Source organism: Eublepharis macularius, chromosome 4 (genome assembly GCF_028583425.1).
Source record: "Eublepharis macularius isolate TG4126 chromosome 4, MPM_Emac_v1.0, whole genome shotgun sequence".
In the NCBI taxonomy this organism is placed as follows: Eukaryota; Metazoa; Chordata; class Lepidosauria; order Squamata; family Eublepharidae; genus Eublepharis; species Eublepharis macularius.
The window spans coordinates 61,853,927-61,873,306 of record NC_072793.1 but is presented as its reverse complement, the minus strand read 5'-3'; the positions used below and the strand labels follow the sequence as shown (position 1 = coordinate 61,873,306).

Sequence of the window (19,380 nt, the reverse complement as noted above, 5' to 3'; positions counted from 1 at the left end):
TACATATTGGGTGCCTGGAAACATCTCACACTCAGAGAAATACGGGCAGAGTTGCATATCAGGCACAGAGGAGTTAATCTGGCCTTCTAAGGAAGCATTTGGCACTCCAAGAGGGAGGTATTTGGCAGCCCAAGAAAGGGAGGTACCCTGGCTTTGGTCCTAGGCACAACTCTCTGCCTCTTGCTCAGTGTGATGGCAACATAAATTATAGTCACATGTCTAAAGTCCTTTTCACACAACTTTTGTAAGCCATTTTGGCGGCTGGTCACTTGTAGATTTTTGTGCCATTTCAGACACAACCAGTTTGACTGCCAGTTGTTAACGGATTTTTTTTTCTTTTTCACACACTTCTGTCTAGTTTGTAATGTGGGGTTGAACCATTAAAAAAACCTTTCTATTCTCAAGTGTTCCATGCACTTCTGATTTGCTGAAGTTGATTGTTTTGAAATGTCTGCAGTGCTTCCATCAGTAAGTCCTTTTATTTTCCTACCTATTTCCAGTGTGTTAACCCCCTCGCTTTTTAATGGATAGTGCTTTTCACTATAGTGCTATAGCGGTGAACATTTGTATTACATGTATACTATGGTATCACAGGGATGCTATACTACTATATAGTGCTTTGATGCTACAACGCTAAAGTTTAAACCATTAAAAGAAGTGCACAGCACTACCAGAAAAAGCAGTGCAGTTTGAAATGGCCAACAGCAATTCACATATGGTTCACACATAGTTCATAAACTGATGTAAACGCTGTTTGAAACCACCACACCCACATCACTTTACACTGAATTGCAGGAGCAACCAGGTTAAAACAGAAATGTGAAATGCCCCCAATATTGGTGAGCCTAAAAATGGCAACCAATTCTCTGTTCCAGTCCCACTGCTATGCTGCTGGCTTAGCCTCCCCATCTTACTTGCACGGGATAGGGTAGTTAACTTCAGTAACTCTCTTGAGTGTTCCACTCACTGAGTGATGCAGTCCCCACCAACGCTTAAGCCAATGCTTTGATCCTATTCCTTATAGGCATTACAACCTAACAAATATGGTAACATTTTAGTGCTTATAAAAAGAAGTCAAGGGAAAAGTTGAAAAGAGGTCTGGAAACCAATATAGTTACTATTAGAAAGAGTTTCAAGTGTTGTACCCACGCTGAGGAGCCAAAGATAGCTAAGTCATTATGGTTAAAACCATGGCTGCTACATGTGGTGAGGTAGGTGGGAAAATATTACTGCAACCCAATGAAGCAAGCTTTTGAAGTAGGTTACAAGAGGTGGAGTGCAGTGAGCCTTTCCTCTTGAGAAACTGGGAGTTATGTAACATCCCACAGCACTTCATCATACGTGAGCAGGCACATGCCTTTCCTCAGCCCATTCTGACCTAAACAAGGCCTTCTGTCACTGTTCCCTTAAAAAGGAACAAGGAAGTACAAGGACTAGAAAGCAATGTGTTGTTATTGTTATTTGAAACACATGTATCTTGCCTTTCTGTACGCATGTTAGCACAATAGCTGAACTGCCATTATCCAAACTTCCACTACTGAAAATATCTTGATTTTGGAGAGCAAGGAAATTAATTTGGCTATATGCCCTCACTCTACTTTGGACTGAAATACTCTTCTTCCATATAGCCCTTAACAACAGGTCTTTTTTCAGAATGGAACCACACTCCAAAGGATACCTCCCCTCCACAGGTGGCACAAAAGTGCAACATTCCACACCCACTAAAACTGTTCGGCAAGATCAGAAAGGGACTGCAAGGATGGAAGTAGTATTGACACAGCTGGCAGCAGTGTTAGTAATCAGTAACAGCATTCCTACTTCACCTCAGTTGTAAAAAACGTAAAGTATATTTCTCTGTCTTTCTTCCCACTTGACCACAATCATGCCAAACAGGCACACGTTATACAGAAGTGTAAGAATGGCTGAGATTTCAACATAGTTGGAAAATACAACTTATAGCAGCTTCTCTTCTCAAGGAAGGTGAAGCTTTCGTTAGTCCCCTAAATCCCAAATGCTAAGCAAAATCTTCTGAGAGTTGTGACATCACCATGCAGTTTTAGCAATTTTTAGAGGTTTTAAAAATGTTCTTTAACATATACATACAACCAGTAAGATCTGTTATTTAAAGCAGGAGTTTATTGGGGAGGGGGGAGAAACTGGTCTCTGGCGGTTATCCATCCGCTACTTAAAAAACCATCCCCATACAAAAATGATGTAGCCATTTATCGTCCAGTCTCTAATCTGCCCTTTCTCGGCAAAGTGATTGAGAGATCAGTAGCTGACCAACTCCAGACCTTCTTGGATAACTCTAGCGCTCTGGACCCTTTCCATTCAGGCTTCAGAACAGGGCATGAGACAGAGACAGCACTAGTAGCATTAGTTGATGGTCTCCGACTCAATATAGACAAAGGCCATGCCTCCTTACTGCTTCTATTGGATCTGTCTGCAGCCTTTGATACAGTAGACCATGCCATCCTGTTGAGGTGTTTAGAAGCAGAAGTGGGCATCACAGGAGGTGCCCTGGACTGGTTTAAATCATTTCTCTTGGAGCGGACTCAAAGGGTTGCCGTTGGAGATCAGCTATCTCCAGAATGGGAACTATCTTGTGGGGTTCCGCAGGGCGCAATCTTATCTCCCATGTTATTCAACCTCTATGTAAAGCCTTTAGAGAACTCATTCGCAGCTATGGAGCTGGATGTCATCAATATGCAGATGACACCCAACTCTATATCTCACTATCCAGTCCCCACAGGAAATCTTAGATCGCTGCCTGACAGCCGTGGTGAAATGGTTGAAAAACAACAAATGGAAATTAAACCCAGACAAGACTGAAGTGATGCTTGTTGGGAAGGCAGAGATCTTGAAGGGCATTGTACTCCCCACTTTCGATGGAGTTTGTCTGACCCTTGCAGACTCGGTTAAGAACCGAGGGGTTATACTGGATCCAGCGTTATTACTAGAAAAACAAGTTGAGGCAGCGGCAAAAAATGCTTACTACAACCTCACTCTAGCCTGGAAGATGGCTTCTTATCTTGACACAGCTGACCTGGCCACTTGGATCCATGCTATGGCAACATCAAGGCTTGATTACTGTAATGCTCTATACCTAGGTCTCCCATCTAACTTAACTAGGAGGCTGCAATTAGTGCAAAATGCTGCAGCTTGACTGTTATCAGGAACGAGCAGGAGCATGAACATCACTCCCATCCTACAGTCACTCCACTGGCTACCCATCATTTACAATGCTCAGTTCAAGGTATTCGTTATTACATACAAAGTTCTTCATGGCTTTGGTCCGGCAAACCTACAGGACCACCTCCCTCCCTATGTTCCTTCTTGGCAGCTTCGCTCATCTGAACAGGGTCTCCTGCAGGTGCCTGGCTGCATACAGGTGAAGTCAGCAGCAGTCCATACACGGGCTTTCTCTGTGGTGGTCCCTATCCTGTGGAATGACCTGTCTGAGGAAGTCAGAAGAGCTACCACTCCTGGCTTTTCGTAAATGATGCAAAACCAAACTATTAAACAAGGCTTTTAACTCAAATTGGAGGGCTGTATTGTAGGGAGAGGGTCTCAGATGCTTCGCTAATGAGTTAGGGACCACGGACTTCTTCACTATATTACCTTACATATTATCTGCTGCTTTAAATATGTACTCCTATGTACCATCAGTGTTCCACGTTGTCTAATGTTAGTCCTAGAATTGATTATGTTCTGCTTCAGTATTGTTTCTACTCTCTATTGGATTCTTCCTAATTCTATGTCTTTTAAACTTGTACGTATTTACCCTATGGTATTGTTTATGAAATGTCCTTGATACTGTATTGAAATGTACTTGATACTGATTGTACTAATCTCATACTGTGTAATCCGCCTTGAGTTTCAGTGAGAACGGTGGATTATGGCATAAAATGAATGAATGAATGAATGAATGAATGAATCAATCAATCAATCAATCAATCAATCAATCAATCATGGGTAGCCCTGCATTTTTGTTAAGAATCTTTGGAGAAATTGCAAGTGTATGTATTAAGATATGATACAGTTAATCTAAACGTCTGAGAAATATAAACAAAGAATGTATGTGTATATGGCATTTGCTTAGGCTGGCTAAAAGATTTTTTTTTAATACCAGTATAGGTGTGAATATTTTATGTTTTTCTTCATAATAACGATATTCTTTAAAAAGAAACAGTTCAAGAGTATCTTGTTAACTTGTCATACCTGTTGTTATTCACTGTGGTGACATTCTAGCCACCCCTCCCAAAAGTCCTTTCCTTCTCTGCCTAAAATGGAACTCTTAGTCTGTGACACCAAATCCCTAGGATTCTGCCAGCTGGCAGAAAGGCTCAGCAAGGAGACAGATGTCACATCCATGGCAGAGGAGCTGGAATGTCCCAAGGTCTGGCAGTTCTGACTGTACACAACCGCCTGGGCCAGCTAGCAGAACATTCTGTGAGTGGTTTCCCTGCCATCTCAAGACTGACCCACAGAATCCCTCCTGACTAGTTAAGGAAAATAGCCCCCTAGTTGCCCACTGTAATTAAGGTCATGGGATAACTGAACACCAGATTTCAAATAATCCATAAAATGTAAACCAATCCAGTTTATTTCTAGGCTGTTCTGACCTATCCAGTTCTGAGTAGTGGCAGCGGAAATAGAGTTAGGGGGTAGGGAATCAGTGAAACACTCTACCTGGATCTACTACTTTGAGAAACAGGTGGCAGCAGAATGTGGTACTGCTGGCCCATTTTGCCACGAGGGTCACTACCCATTCCCATGTTACAGAAACAAATGAATTCAAGACCAAAAATGTAAGAAGCGATTCCTACAATGTACAAGTACTGTACAACCCACCTAATGTGCCCACATTGTACTGTGGCCATCCTCTTAGCTAAAGAAGGGACTAATTCAGGCAATGAGTTTCATTGGCTAACTGCAATGAGGTCTGAGTTCATTAGATCACTGCATTCAAGCACTTTCATATTTTATTGGATAACAGAGCTGCAGCTTACACCGCTTATGCTAGCAAATGTTATCATTTTTGAAGTGTTGTGGTATATGGTATTTTCAGAATGGCGTCACTAGATGAAATCATTGTTTAATTTTCAACTGAAAGCAACAAGTAAGCAAACATGCTAAATGACAAGGCACTCCAATAAACTGTATTTAACAAGGGGAATTCATACAAGTGTACTTATGTTATACTGGTTCCATTGTGCAAGTTAACAAAGCCTGCAGAAATTTAAATACATAGAAGTAGATTCCCATCCTACAGTACAAGTTTCTTTGTAAGCAATCACATGTATTTCATTTCATATGAAGAGGCTCTTCTCCAAATACCTCTCATAGTAGCTACATAAATAATGTACCATATTCATCTCCCTCACAATGTGCAATTGTTTCTGCCATAACTTTTCTCTGATCATCCTGAGAGTCCCGTCTTCTGGAGCAGACTCACCTGTAGCTTGTCACCAAAGGAGAGCTTGTGGATGATGTGCGTCATGTCAGGATTCTGTGGCTGTGCAGTGGCGCTGTGTGTTGATACATGAAAATTACCAGGAACCTAAAAACAGACAATAGTTCAATATTATTTATTATTTAGTTATCAACACGGACTAACCTACATGCTGTGTAACACAAGGGTAAGTTTGAGGATTGCCATAATTTCGCCTTCTACATTTAGTACTAGTGAGCCCTGTGGTGCAGAGTGGTAAGCTGCAGTACTGCAGCCCAAGCTCTGCTCACGACCTGAGTTCGATCCTGGCAGAAGTCGGGTTCAGGTAGCCGGCTCAAGGTTGACTCAGCCTTCCATCCTTCTGAGGTCGGTAAAATAAGTACCCAGTTTCCTGGGGGTAAAGTGTAGATGACTGGGGAAGGCAATGGCAAACCACCCCATTAAAAAGTCTGCCAAGAAAACGTCGTGATGCGACGTCCCCCTATGGGTCAGTTATGCCTCGGTGCTTGCACAGGGGACTACTGTTACCTTTACTCTTTACTCTCCATTATTTTCCTGACTGAAAATCCTCCCAATTGCTTTAAACCCCACTGTGGGGAAGAGGGCAGACAGAATACAGGCTGCTTCTTTTGAAATCCCCCATGGGTCAACAATGACTCGGTGCTTGCACAGGGGACTACCTTTACTTTTTAACCTACATTTAGTACTAATGCCAGATGAAAGTAAAGGACAGAAAACGCTTGTGACACGTCTTAGGAAAGCAGTAGTAAGACAGATTCATTTAAACTGTTAATTGCTCCCTTTGCTGTTCTCTTATTTTAGAGCGTTGTAATAGAACAAAAGATTCGGATCTCTCTTGCTTACACTCCCAAATACAATGTGCTATTTTTATGAGCTGACTGCTGTTTTCCTACCTCAGTTCAACACATGTCCCAAGTACCTTTCACTGCATAAAAGCCTTGCACAATTGCACTAGAGAGGGTTGCACAATTGCGAGAGGGCTGCACTATGTCAGGAGTGGGGCTGCTGATCCACAAATACCTCCACTAGACACAGTGTATTTGCATGAACATTATTCAGAGTTCCTAGATCAGCTTTATACTGCTAAGCTAGAAGTATACCAAATTCCCCCAGAAGACTGAGGAATGTGGCATGGAAAACACTGTGCCAGCACCATTCTTGCAACTGCTCAGGCCATGCCTCACATCTGTACAGCCAATTTGAGCCAGTATGGGGAGAGCCAGCATGGGGAAACTGTGATTATTGTATTAGACTAGGATCTGGGAGGCCCAGGTTCAAATCCCCACTCTGTCATGGAGGCTTGCTGAGTGAGCTTGGGCCAGTCACACTCAGCCTAACCTACCTCACAGGGTTGTTATGAGGATAAAATTGAGGAGAGGAGAACAATGTAAGTCACTTTGGGTCCCTATGGGGAGAAATGTAGTAAATAAAAAAATACATAAATAAATCACCAGGACACCCCACACTTCAAAATGTTTTGTCCCTGGTCATCTCTCATTTAGCAGTAGTCTGATACAGCCATCTCAATCTACGACACAGCTGCAGAAGAAGGCTTTTGGCATGCTAAAATTAACGTTGTGGCTGTGCATACACAAGATCAACTTGGTCTGGGCTGAAGCAGCTGCAAATCAGCATAGGCCAGCCTTTTCCTATATCTCCCATGTGCCAAGTGAAACCTGTGATCTGGTCCTTCAGTCTGGGGGTGGAGAGGTTTGCCATGTCCCATTCTCACAGGGCATCATGGCGAGTACCATGATATTTGTCCAGATGAAGCAAATGACAAACAATTTTAAAAAATCTAAGCAGGCCCCATCCTTTAGAGCAGCACCTTCCCAAATATGATTATTTGTAAATTGCAGATACAGGTAGTTGCAAATTTCAACAAAAGACTCCAGTTGCCATGACAATGCTGAAGGGGTAAGCTCTGATGTTATTTCTAATGGGATCATAGTGGAATCAGCAGACATTTGGGGATACTGTGACAACCAGAAGTACAGCGCACAGCAGTTCAACAGAATCACTTCAGCCACTACAATAAGCAGACAAGTCTGGGCGGCGGTGGGGGTGGGGAGGCCTTCTCAGTGTCTGGGAACAGCCAGGGGAACGATTATGCCAGTGTCCTGCAAAAGATGGAATAAAAAGTGCAGTGGAAGTGGTTCTGGAGAATACTCACTAGATTGCCTTCAAAGTAAGTTCTTAGTTCTTTTATCTAATAGCAATAATGTGCCGTGTGATTCTTCCTCCTTAATCCTATCAAGTCAGGTCTAAAAAGTTAAGACTGCTCCAATGTAACCAACTGTTTGCTTAGTGGTAAGAAATCCAGCAGAAAAAGATTAAGCCCTGTGGCTCCGAACAGACGTTTTGCTCCTGATCCAGTCCACCATTGAGGCTGCTAGTCCGTCAGCTAAGCACCCTCACCGGATCCAATGTCAGCTGACACTGGACCCCAGAGGGATGCTCCCATCTAAATCCCCTCCCTGGCTCCATTGCAAGGCCAACCCTTTGTACCTGGTACCTGTTCCTGGCCAAAAAGCAATGTTGAGGTGCCTCCCTCAAAGATCCTCCTACAGTTCTGATTAGGCAGAATTCTTCTACTCCCTCTACCCCCACCCCTTTCTACCTGGCATTCAGAGCTTTGCCTCATCCCCACCATTATCAGCCAGTAGGATGAAAGACCCAATTAAGTAGCCATCCAAGGTGTGGAAAAAGTTGCAAGGCTTTACCACTCAGCCACACTATCTTCTGCCCAGAGTCTGGAAAAGTGCCAAAGCAACAACAGGCTCCCGGGCCGGGGGGTGGGGGGGTGGGCAGAAAGCTCAACCCCTCAACACTGTCACTGGATCAGCCACATGACTGCTAAAGAAGCAACAGCTAAAGTAGACAGGGCATGGTCACAAGCATCACAGAGGAAGACATTTTCTCTGCTTACTCTAAATGCGGGGGGTGGGGGGAAAGGGGCATCTGAAGACCAAGACAGTCAGGGCAGCTACCCAATAAGCTGTCGTTATTGATGAGAAAACAGAAGGAAAAGACTCTGGAAAGAAAAAAAAACCAGGAGGATCCTATCTCAAAACATTTCCATGCCCAAGCAGAGAAGAGGAGGAACGTGAGGGGTCCCAAAGGCAGCAAAGCTTTCTCCTCACCTGAATCACCTGAGCAGTGATTCCCTGTGCATAGCAAGCTTTGTATTGTCTCCTTGACATATTCCAGGTTGTGTTCTGTACAAAGCTGCCCCAGAAAGCACAGGCTCAACAGTTTAACTGAAATGAATTAAATATTTTATCAAGGACTAATAGACACTAGGTGAACAAGAGGAATAACAGGACTGAACATCCAAAGCAAATCAGAGGGACATAGGAAAATGTGATACAAAAAGCACGGGGAGATGAACCTTGTAAGTATTGACAGTAATGGAAAGTCAAGACTATCATGAGATATGATTGAGTTTTATTTTCTTTCTTGTTAAGCATTACCCATCAAGGTGACAGAAGACGCAGATTTATACCTAGAGGAGTTAGCTGTGTTAGTCTGTAGTAGCAAAATAGTAAAGAGTCCAGTAGCACCTTTAAGACTAACCAACTTTATTGTGGCATTTGCTTTTGAGAGCCACAGCTCTCTTCGTCAGATGCATCTGATGAAGAGAGCTGTGGGTCTCGAAAGTTTATGCTACAATAAAGTTGGGTTAGATTTATACCTGTGACTTTCTGCAACAAGAATTGTGGTTTACTTTTTCAAGGGCAGCCCCACATACAGCGCATTGCAGTAATCTAATCTAGATGTAACCAGGGCGTGTACAACAGTGGCCATACCTTCTCTGCCCAGAAAAGGCTGTTGCTGGCTAAGCAGATGAAGCCAGTAAAAAGAACCCCTTGCTTATCCAGCAGTAGGCCTGAGTCCACAAGCACCCCTAAACTATGGACATGTTCTTTCAAGGAGAGTACAACCTCAGCCAGAATGGGTAATACCTTAAATCCCTGATCAGACCTTCTGCTCACCAGTAGCATCTCCATTTTGTTGAGATCAAGCTTCCATTTGTTAGCCCGCATCCACTCCAAAACTGCTTCCGGACACCAGTTCAGGGTTTCTACAGCCTCCCTGGGACCAGCCATAGCATGAGATTGAGCAGAGTGTCATCCACATATTGGTGACAACCCAGGCCACCATAATTGATGACAGCTGCTTTTTAGGTCTCCAAGACTGGGTCTCTTCAATCAGAGCTAAAGGGTCAGTTAGCTCTACTTTCTGTAAAGGAGGAAGTCTCAGCCCTTTTCTACTGCATTTCCTACTTATTAAACAAATATGAACTTTTCAGAACATCCAGCTTCCTTTTCCACCCCTTCCCTAGCTTTGCTGCTCCCAGTCCCACTTGACAGCAAAGACCGGTACAGGAACCGTTTGTCAGCTAGTGTCCCAGTCTGCTATGTCGACCAGCAGGCTGTTTATCAGCTTCTTGCTAGTCCATGACTTAATGTAATCCTTTATTTCAAGCAGACCCTTGCAAGCAGCGTACTCCTGGTCCAATTAATTTCAGTCCTAAAGGCAAAAATGGCTTACCAAGGGTATGGTTCCCTATTCGGAATGAAACAAATTAAACCAAAAAACTCCCACCCCAAAACTGAAGAGTCCTCCATCAAGAGCAGATACAGTGCTGGAAACTACACCAGACAGTTTGCCTGTTAAAGGGTCCTGCCTGAGAGCAGATCCACTCAAAATCACCCTCAAAACTGTTTCCAGCACCAAGGTCTTCATCCTTCCTGTGCTGCAGGGGAAGCACGCAAGCACCTCTTTAATACAAGGCAATAAACCTACAAGCATTATGAGTAAATAAACATATTTAAGTGTATTGTAAGTGAACTAAAAGAACTGATGCTTCCTCACAATAAAAAAACACCTGAAGTCATCAAGAACCTGGGAGGAAATAAGTAATGGTTGGAAGAGTAAAGACAGTAAAGAAGACAGCCACCTTTAACAATAATACGCCCTCAAAGAAGTTTCTGATGAACTTTTCTCATTTTAAGACTAAAGATGAAATTGCCCTATCTTTCCCCCTTTAGCCATTAGTCACCAGCTTCTCTACAAGACATGAAAAGCAGCTGAGAAGGAAAAAGGCTATCACCCTTTATGGAACAAAACAGTGAGATATCTCCAGGTATTTTTATACTGCAGCAAGAACAAGAAAGGGTTCTGCTTGTTATTTTTAGGCAGGCTTTAAAATGAACTTGTGGGAGAAGTTGGAGGAGGAGGAAGTAGCAAAATTTTGTAGCCTGTGGTGTAAAATGAGGCGTGAATTAAGGTTATATCTTTGTTATGCCAGCAGCAGGCCACATACTCCTACTTCCCCACCCTGTCGAGTCACAGGCCACATTACATGGCCAGATTACCCAATGCCAGGCACGCCCAGTCCACAAAGTGGACTCCCCCAAGGCTTGGCTTTTCACTGCTGCTGGGAGAAAAACTTGGCCTCTGTCATGATGAGATGGGAAGATGTTCATCTTCAACTTCAAGTCGTTTCTCTCTGTCAAGCCAGCGTTCCTAAATGGCTGAGCAACCCTTGGAACAGAAGGGAGGTTTGTGCTGGGACAGCCACACCCTTTTGCTCCACAGTGATTCACAAATTGGAGGTGCAATGATTTGGGAGGAGAGAAGAAAGCAAAACACAGACATGCTGTACTCATCAAGAAGCCACAAGGAACTGCAAAGAGCTTTCAAATTTCTTGTTTACCCATGCTCCAGGCATCCACACACCACAATGCGTCAACATAGTATTACTTTCTTTTTCCATTGGGGTGGTTGCTCATGGAAACATCCATTTCTCTGCTCCATTCACTTTCTAACATTTACATGATGAAGTAGTTAAAGTAATGGATTACAAAATCTTTGGATTGTCGGCCTCCCACCTTTCGGGTGGGGAGTTCTCCCCACCATTGCACCTTAATGTATTTGGTTAATGTATTGTATTATTGCTTATTGTATGTTGATTTTAGAATTATTGTTTTCTTGTTTTTATTGATTTTAACTGTCGTTCACCGCCCAGAGCCGCTAAGGATGGACGGTTTATAAATCGAAATAATAAATAAATAAAATAAATAAACCAGAAAGATGCCCCTGATTAATCAGGCAATATATTTCTTTTAAAATGTCTATAACAAATGTAATTGAAACTGCAGGTGGCTGGTGCCATTTTTCTATTGGCTTCCCTTTCTCCCCTCCTCTTTTCAGATAGCACTGGTTGCAACCTATTAGTACATCTAACAACAAAGAAAATATTTTTACTTCAGCATTTTCATTCATATGCAAATGTATGCAGTTTAAATCCATTAATATCATCCTATCAATTAAGATTTATTTAAGCAGATAACAATCCCACTTCAGGCCAGAAGGTATGATCTGAAAGCACAAGATAGAACAAACGTGCTGAAACTAAGCAGGTCTGGATCTGAACTATGGCTGGAGCTCACAATCCTTCAGTGGAACGCACTGATGGTCACCAATCTTTCAAGTTTGTCCTCCTTCCCTCCCCACAAGCAGTCCTGGGAAAGTTTATTCCTGGGGTCAAGAGACCCACATGGAATAATAGCCATGTGGGTTGGGAGGCTGCAGGGTGGAGGGGAAAGGGGGTGAAATTGCTCCCCCTCCTGCCTTTTACAAGATTCTTGCACTCGATTCAACCCAGTTCTTGGGTAAGAGATCTCTTGGGAATCTTACGTAAATGGAATTGAGTTCTATACATATGTGATTTATTACAAGTGGTGTAAACATCTCAAGCAGTTGGATTTTTCTTGCTGCCATATTAACCATGTCCCGCATCTAGTGGTTCTTTAGGCATCCTTCCCCAACAAAGAGCAGATATGCCAGAATGGGTACTCAGTTCTGGCACCTCAGAAAGCGTGTTCACCCACAAAACAAAACAATGTCTGATGGGATTCTGGAACACAAGTCTGCACTATCACTCCTTCTCACGTTTCTTCTGACTCTTCCACACTCACACATACAAACAACCCTCACACCAATTTTTATGGGAAGCACCTACATGTGGTGCTAATCCTATGTGGTATATATGAGAATGCCACAACCACACAGGTAGGGCCAATATTACGAGTCTTTCGCTTGACTGTTGCCTAGACAGGAAGGAGAGCGCCAGTTTGTTGGGGCAAGACCCCACATGATTGACATCACCCATGAGGTTGTGGAAATCACACAAATACACAACCGCACGGGGTAGCATCATGGGGATATGGCTCCAATATAATTCCTTGTGAGTGAAAAATTTTGCTTCGGTTTGTCTCTTTTGGGTCTCTTTTTAACTTGCAGACAGGCATACCAGCCTATTACGTCAACCAGGGAGAATGGAGTGCCTTCTGGTAGTGGAGTAGAAGCTCTAGTTTTCCATTTCAAAGTCAGGCTGGTATGCCTATACACATTTAAAAATTTCCTTGCGGATAGCTATTCCAACTTGCTGCCTGAAATAACAAGTTGGTGTTCACAAATATAATGATTCTTGCCATGATTACCTCAACGCTGCACGGAACACTGAAAGAAAAGTTAATAGATGTTTAATGAAATATTGATTTTTTTTTGGGAAGGAACCTTGATGGCACAGCTGTTCCTGGATATTCTAAGAAAACAGCTCCTGCACACATACCTTTAGACAGTGAAACCCTAGACTCAATACTATATCTGTTCTCCTTAAACTGGATTGTCCCTCCTTATTTTCTTCTTCTGCATCCAATGAGGGCCCAGTTATTTCATCCTTCCTCCTCCCATCACACCCAGGAACAGAAGGTTGTTCTGAAGGGAACTTTGACAGTGCAGACTCACATCTTCACAGCAATGCCTGACATGATGTTAATATTATTCCAACTTGCCTTATTAATGCTGAATTGGCCCTCAAACCGGCATCCATCCCCATTATTCAGAGGAATTTTCATTGAGTTGTCAATGTGACCAACTTCATGTCTTCCCATTTCATCTTGAATATCCAGTCCGATCACTCCATGTTTAAGAGTCAAGGGTATAAGAAGGAAAAGAAGCAATATGTTAAAAATAACCTAGTATAAGGAAGTATGCACAATGCTGACTCATTTGCTTGCCATGTAATAAATTCACTTAATAAAAAAAACAAAACAAATCACCAACAAGTTTCTCTTATCTTCACAGCATTCATTTATTTATATGATCTCTGTGAAGAGACTTGCTGACATCTTACACTGGAGAAGTCTCACGAACTTTACATACCCTAGTGAATTCTACTGTAACTGTTTTTGGAATTAATTTCATGTGGGTGGCCGTGTTGGTCTATAATAAAAGAGCAAGATTTAGGTCCAGTAACACTTTAAAGATCAACTAAATTTCCAGGATATGAACTTTCAAGAGTCAGAGCTTCCTTGATCAGAGAATTTTTGACAAAGGGAGCTCTGACTCTTGAATGCTCATACCCCGGAAATCTAGTTCGTCTTTAAGGTGCTACTGGACCTGAATCTTGCTCTATTTGTAGAACTGTCACTGGGATACAGGTATCAACTCCCTTCCCGCAAACCTCATACCAAACAACTCAGAAGGCCAGGAGATTATAATGAAGCAATGACACACGGCCTTCTGAACTTTTTTCTTTTGTTACCTAATGATGGCAAACAGAATTCAGGCGCACATTCTTCTCAAGAACAATTCTAAGGGGGGGAAAGGCACAGTTTCTATCAAGGATAAGGTTCTGGTTACAGAATGAGCCAGTTGGTAGAGCATATAGTGGGAAATATATCACCTCCATCATTATATGAAGCAAAATGAGGTGGCAGAACCCTGATGTATTAGAATGAGCTGTACCACTTCAGACTACAGATGAAGTAGGGAAGGGCAGGGAATTTGATGTGCCTCAGAATGTGGGCTGGCATAGTGTCTCTCTTGGTGCTTGGGTCAGCTGGATTCCTCTTATCAAGCTCACTTTAATGCTTACTTTTGTCTTTGTAGGTCCAACAGAGGACAGGAACCAGCACGATGCATCTCAGCCAGCCTTGACCCTAACTGACAGATGACTGTGCCTTCAAAAGGAGGGGAAGACCCTCTCCACGTAAATGCCACAGGTCAGCTGCAGGATTCTATCATGCTTCCTCCTCGCACCCACCCATCTCAACAAACTGTGAGGGCAATTCCCACCCTGCTGATGGTGGTGGTGTGCAACTTCCAGCCTGACCATGTTTACATACTGACAGGCCAAAAGAGGTATGGGGTCAACACCTAAAATACATGAGGCTGCACCCAGTTCACGTGAGGAATGACATTCTTTATGCTCCCCTGCTATTTCACTACATATGACAAAAGACAGAGATTCTAGTCCAGAGACATTCTAATCCAGTCTGCCTCCTACTATGCTAATATTCTACCTACAGAATATATTCTACCTACACTGGAACAATCAGAAATATGATTCCCACAGCTGTAGTCTGAAATTCATTCTACTGCTTAAAAACTCATTTAATCCCCATCTCATTCTGTGGCATGAGTGGACTGAGTCTTAAAAATCACTTCTCACATTTGTTCTGACTCTTTCCATTATGTCAGAAGGTTTGTGCTTGGGAAGATACTGAGGCATTCATCTCAGTGTCACTCCACTGGCTAGGCAAGAGAGAGAGCAGCAAAATGAGTCAGCGAACACACTTGTGATTGGGAATGATCTGCTTGGTACATAAAGACAGCAGAAAGGCACTAGCCCATACACCCAGTTCACATACAGGGTACATGCATGTGAAAGCCTCCTTTTAGTTAGTTGCTGCCGCCCACAGAAGTTCAGATATAAAAATGTAATTTGTCTTCTCATTCTCAACCTAAGAAAAGATCACCAGACTATTGAAATTACTCAAAATAAAACACATTAGTAGATGTCTTATAGATTCAGAGGCTGACAAACAAGTTCTCATAAAAAGAATGGCACCAGTCCAGCTTTTTCAGGGACTATGTCACTTCTGTGGTTAGTACAGCACCTAACACATCTCTTGTCTAAATAGCTGTGTAATAGAAAGAGAGCATTTTTTAAAAATGAATGAATCCTAAAATAACTTGAACATTTTCTTTTTTTTATTAGGAAGGAATTATTATTACTCATAGTAATCTGAATGTGAAATATGAAGTCAAATCAAAAACACAGTGGGTATTCAACCATTATTACAAATCCAGGCTCAAGGCAAAGTACTCACATTCACAGTGTAGATTTGGCAAACTGATGTTCAAATTTACTTCTATTTTACCACCACTGTCTTTGTCCGGGTCATCCACATAGAGCTCATTAACACTGCGAGGGAAAGGAAGACAGGAGGTTTCATTTGGGAAAGAATCAACAATACTGCTACTTTCGTGAAGCAGGAGAGGGAAGAAAAGGAGAAGTCTGCTATTGCTGCTTACATAACCCTCTAAAATCATGTCATACTTCCAAAAATGATGCTAACAGGCTCTCCAGAAGAAGTACATCATGCAGAATTCTAGATGTAGTGGAGACTTAAAATTCTTTTTTGGTTTTTGGGGGCTTGAATACATGATGGTTCTGTAGCACAAACACCTTGCTGTATAGCTCCTTTATTAGTCCAAGTAAAATTAGGCACTTTAGAAATCAAGTAATGGAAGAAAAATCACCTCATTAAATAAAATAAGAGTGCCCAGTATGCTTGAGTAAGATTAGTCTTATGACATCTGCATCTGTGCCAGCCTTCAGCTTGGACTCTGCCTGTACAGCAACATTCCTGCAGCATTTTGGAGGGCATTTGGGGCTGTAGCAGATAGGGGAACCAAGTCACATTAATAACTGAGTAACAGGCTAGAGGTTGAAAAAGAAAATGGCACATCTTCTGGCGTCTGCCACCTGAAGCAACTCCTTCACATTGCTTCATGGTAAAGCTATGGTAAAGCCCCCCCCCCCATGAGTAAAAATCGAAATGACACTCAGTTCCCATCACATTCATCTTCGCCACTCCTCCCTAGTAATTTCTTTCCCATTTCACTTCTGATTGCTGCCTCTCCCTTCATACTCTCATCATGACCACTATAACGTTTTCACTTTTCCCCCCTAAAGGCTCCTCTCTGTCCCTTCCACGTTCATTCCTGGTAAAAGCTTCTGCTTATATCAGGATTTCCATATTTGGAGAAGTTAAACAAAGTCATCAATCAAGATGCCTTCTTAAGTGTAATCAAAGTAACACAAAGAAAGATGGATCTTGCCATAAAATGGATAGGTGGCTAATGGAGACAAAGATTTGGAAAACAAAAAAATTCTGTCTAAAAATATAATCAGTGTATTTTTCTCCAGTCCTATTGGCACATGGACTACAGTATTGATTGGAGTTATTGTATGGTAGCTCTGCCTTCTGACCCAAACAACAATTAGAGAAACTAGGAAAGACCCCCAGAAGTTCTTTAGTAATTTTCATACCTTTTGAGGCCTACTGCACACTTTAGGAAATATTGCCTATGAGAATGAATGACAAATCCATTATAAGAAAGGGCATAACTAAGTATTTCAATTGCTATGCTATTTTCCCGAGATAAATTACCACCACATCCCTGCCCTTAGCTGCTATTACCCCATTATAGGGTTACCAGTCCCCTTACCCTCCCAGTGGGAGGGCAAGTACCTGGGACTATCCTTCTTTGTCTTCCTCATATGCCTGTGCATGACGTCACCTCTGGTGATGTCACTCCTGAACGATATCATTGCACAGACACAGGAGCGTGCGTATGCTTCCCAATGGGTCGATCTGGGCCTCAAGGGCCCAATTCTGCCCATTTGGGGCCCAAATTGGCTTGCTGCGAAGCACAGGAGCGCTCTCGGGGTGCCACAGTGACATCACTCCTGAGAAGGGATGTCATTGCGCTGCTCTGGGGGTGTGCCTAGGAGGCCCATTCCCACGCCTTTCCCCCTGCCAGCCAGGTGAGTGTTGGCGGGGGGCGGAGAGTGAAAGCGGGAAATCCCCCAGTACCACTGAGGGACTGGTAACCCTACCCCAGTAAGGAAAAAAAGTCCAGAAAATGTAGCAGCTCATGAAGGTTTCTGTCAGGGAAATGAGGAAAGGGTTAAGCCTCCCAACCTAGCATAGAGAGGCTGTGATACAAAATGGCCCTTCTTGCAGCTGCTTTTATTTTCTTGAAACAGATCACCTGTTTTATTCAGTTATATCCTAAGAGGTGCTCACGCCACACTTTGTAACAAACAATCCCCTCCCAACGTAAAGTAGTATCTTTTATAGGTCAAATGTATTACACAAAACTGCGCTCCAAAAGTTTTCATATTAGTTTGTGGTAGATCATAATAAAAGGTATTACATGAGCTTCTGTTTTCAGACCTTTTAAAAGATAACAGAAATGTCTACAATGTTATGGACAAAAGAGGGCAGGCAAAAGAGTTGAACTCATCCTTACCCATATGCCTTTTTCAGTTGATGGATGATATGTTGAGTTCAGGGTAGGGCTGCCAGCTGCCTGGAGAAAAATTATCCAATCTCTTTAACAGAGGCTTATTGGGGTGTTATTTACCGTATAAGTTATTTGCTTCCATGCCATGAAAAATTTCAACTGCCCCTTTATACATGTTACATCTCTATTCAAGGGACGTAACATTTTTGTCCAGACCTGCAGGTCATCCTGGTTCAGGGCAGAGACAGAATTTTAGATGGAGAAGTTCAGATGGCTGTAAGTTCTGTCAGGAAGATCATTCCTGGCAGGTCAGTAAGTTCAACTGGCATCTCTTTCAAAGCATCTTGCCAGTCTTATGCTCCTATTCAGTTTCCCTGGCTAACCTTCACCTCCCCCCGCCCCATCTTCAACAATTGGCCTGATGAGCTGTTGGTGAGCATTACTCATCATACTTATCAAGTGATTAATAAACATGACACAGAGAGGAGGGGCATGCCTACTCATAGATGACCTGGTCTGAAGTTCCCTCACTGCAACTGTTCTTTCCTGACAGACAGCACTGAAGCCTTCTGTGTAGTTGATCGCTAGCTGATTAAGTCAACTGGTTGATCACTGAGGATTAAGTAATTTGATTCTCCCAGCTCTCAGGAATGACCTCAACCAGGAGAGGCAGTAATCCTCATTAGCGACGTACCTATCTGAAACACTTCCTGCTGGGTGATAGTTTGCCAGACACCCTGTTTCATAACAGTATCTAACTAGCTTCTTCCCATCTTTTCCTCAATCTATGTGATCTGAGCCACACCCATCCTGTCAGTCAGTTCAGTTAAAAAAATAAAAGACATCAAAACCTCACTCTCCAGTGGCTGAGCGTTTACTCTGCAAATGAACACAGGGGGCCATGCCAATCTCAGAAATGAAGCCTATATCAATTGTTGTCATTGTTGTGTTACCTTTCGAACTTTCATAGTATGAAGACAGGCAATGAATAAATAAAGGTTTTATTTACACATCAAGTGTTACAATATCTTTATAAAGTTGGCTGTTCACTAACAACCTCCATAAAGATGGGCTACAAGCCCTCAGGAATCTTACTCCAGGTATTACCAAAAATGTCTACTGAATTCTGCTTGTCTGTCCTTACCTACAGCCACTTTGAGTTTGCTAACAATTTATACCTTCAGATTAATGGCACAGCCATGGGCATCATGATATGCAAACAGTTTCATAGCTGACTTAGAGTAATGCTTCTTCAGCTTCTACCCATTAACACCTGACATGTTCACCATCTGGACTTGTGAGAAAGAAGCTCTTGAGAAATTTCACCTGAACTTCAACAGTTTTCAACCCGACATCATCCTCGGCATGGACCAGTCCATGCAGCAGGTACATTTCCTGGACACCTCTGTGAAACTTTGTGATGGACTCATAGCACCACCTAATATCAAAAACCCACTGACCACCTGACATACCTGGAGGCTTCCAAATACGATCCATAACATATATATATA

General features: G+C 42.6%; 1 protein-coding gene across 2 annotated transcripts in view; it reads right to left on the bottom strand.

Annotated features, from left to right (window-relative positions):
- Window positions 1-19,380, bottom strand: part of ERGIC1 (endoplasmic reticulum-golgi intermediate compartment 1) — a 109,109-nt gene that overhangs the window by 20,958 nt on the left and 68,771 nt on the right. For both annotated transcript variants that reach the window (XM_054977338.1, XM_054977339.1), the window contains 3 exons: window positions 15,664-15,758; window positions 13,342-13,466; window positions 5,459-5,563 (listed from right to left, as the gene is read on the bottom strand). In XM_054977338.1, coding sequence (XP_054833313.1) covers window positions 5,459-5,563; window positions 13,342-13,466; window positions 15,664-15,758 — 325 coding nt within the window. The remainder of the gene's footprint in view (window positions 1-5,458; window positions 5,564-13,341; window positions 13,467-15,663; window positions 15,759-19,380) is intronic.